This window comes from Chrysochloris asiatica, unplaced genomic scaffold (assembly GCF_000296735.1).
Source record: "Chrysochloris asiatica unplaced genomic scaffold, ChrAsi1.0 scaffold00115, whole genome shotgun sequence".
In the NCBI taxonomy this organism is placed as follows: domain Eukaryota; kingdom Metazoa; phylum Chordata; class Mammalia; order Afrosoricida; family Chrysochloridae; genus Chrysochloris; species Chrysochloris asiatica.
The window spans coordinates 4,715,989-4,717,946 of record NW_006408633.1 but is presented as its reverse complement, the minus strand read 5'-3'; the positions used below and the strand labels follow the sequence as shown (position 1 = coordinate 4,717,946).

The 1,958-nt window shown below is 34.1% G+C and overlaps 1 protein-coding gene across 1 annotated transcript in view; it reads left to right on the top strand.

Annotated features, from left to right (window-relative positions):
• The window catches only part of PAICS (phosphoribosylaminoimidazole carboxylase, phosphoribosylaminoimidazole succinocarboxamide synthetase), a 31,262-nt gene that overhangs the window by 12,065 nt on the left and 17,239 nt on the right, over positions 1–1,958 (top strand). The window contains exon 3 of the mRNA XM_006868047.1: positions 804–982. Within this exon, the coding sequence (XP_006868109.1) occupies positions 804–982 (179 nt within the window). The remainder of the gene's footprint in view (positions 1–803; positions 983–1,958) is intronic.

The following is a 1,958-nucleotide window of genomic DNA, read 5'->3' as shown; positions in this document are numbered from 1 at the left end:
ACTACCAGCAATTCCGTGGGAGAAAGATGAGGCTTTCTGCTCTTGTGAAGATTTATAGCCTCGGAAACCTATGCAGGGTTGCTATGAGTCGGAACTGACTCCACGGCACATAACAAACAAATAATAGAGTCCAAAAATCTTGAAACAAAATTGGATTTAATTAGTGCTACTTAGTGCTGTATCTTACTCACTAAACAGCAATGTGTGTTTGAATTAGAAAATCAGCAGTTCAAACTCAACCAGCTAATCTTGGGCACACTGTACAGGGTCACTATGAGGCAGCACACAACTTGTTTTGACCTTTAGTATAAAACATTGCAAAAAGCACGTAAGTTACGTTAGTGTTGTTCAGTGCCTTCAAGTTGGTTCTGACTCACAATGACCCTGTATAGGGTGTCCAAGGATCAGCTCTGTTTTAGTACATCTTTTATTGTTATTAAGTGCTCACTTACCGACCTTCTATAGGGTTTCTAAGGAGTAGCTGGTGAGTTTTAACTGCCAACCTTGCAGTTAGCAGCCCAGTGCTTATACTGCCACACCAGGGCTCCTATATTTTGCTAGGCAACATTAAAATGAAATGTTCTTTGGTAGATTTGATAAGTAGTACAAAACAATATTAACATTTTTTGTTTTCCTACTTTTACCTTTTATTAAGAATTTCATTTTTGATAGAAGCACTTACAGGTAATGCACTTCTACATATATAGATTTTATTTCTTATAAAGGATAGATTATTATACTTCAGATGTACCTTTTTAAATGAAATTGTAATGCTTTCGTCTACTTTTACCATCAATATGTAGGTATCAAAACTGCTTTCACCAAAAAATGTGGGGAGACAGCTTTTATTGCACCGCAGTGTGAAATGATTCCAATTGAATGGGTGTGTAGAAGAATAGCAACTGGTTCATTTCTCAAAAGAAACCCTGGCGTCCAGGAAGGATATAAGTTTTACCCACCTAAAGTGGAAATGTTTTTCAAGGTAATTATTTTATGCATTTATGTCTTAAGATAATGTAGCAACAGACTTATAATTAACAGAATCAAAATATTTAAATGTTTACTATTGATGGTTGTTATTCCAGAAATTTATGTAAATGATACATATGTCTATTGTTGTTAAGTGCTATAATGCTATCAAGTCAATTCTGACTCAGAACGACCTTGTACAGTGTTTCCAAGGAACGGTTCGTGAGATTGAACTGCTGACCTTGCAGTTCAAGCCAACCTTGCAGTCCAGCACATTAACCCACAGCACCAGATCAGGACTCCATACATCTATTAGCAATGAATAAATCAGTTTATAAAAGAAAATTTGTGCAAAAACCCAGTTACATCTGGATTAAGGTGACTGACTAAATGAATGAACTAAATTCAAATTTTCCGAAACTTTACTATTAAAGAGTTTAAAGTGTAGACTTTGTAAAGAAATTATTGCATTCCAATACAAGAAAATTATATATCAGTCTCTCTTAAAAGTGAAAATCTATACAAAAAAGAATTAAATAGGAATCATTGATTATGAATGTTTAATTGGTTTTCTTTATTGGAACCGATTTTTTGTTTCCATCTTGGTTTGTGACGTTAAACATAGTTTTTCTACTATGAAAGCAAAGTCAGTGTTGAATTTTGATCAGTTGGTAGCATAACGTCAGGTGTTCATATTAAGATTATAATCATACCAATAACTATCCATAAAAGATAACTACCATGTGATGAAGTTGGGACACTACTTAAAATATCTTTTATGAAGCCTTTTGAATTATCTAAAATAATGTCCCTGCACATTTGTGCTTTTTCTAAGTTCTTAGCAAAAATAAGGTCAGGAGGTGCCATGTAGTTGATCACTTTTATCTGGTCTTTTTCACTGTGATCTTGTAACTCCCAACAAGTAAAATTGCTAAAATTTATCTGTTGTTAAAGTGGTACCATATGAACAAGAGCCAATGATACTCAGG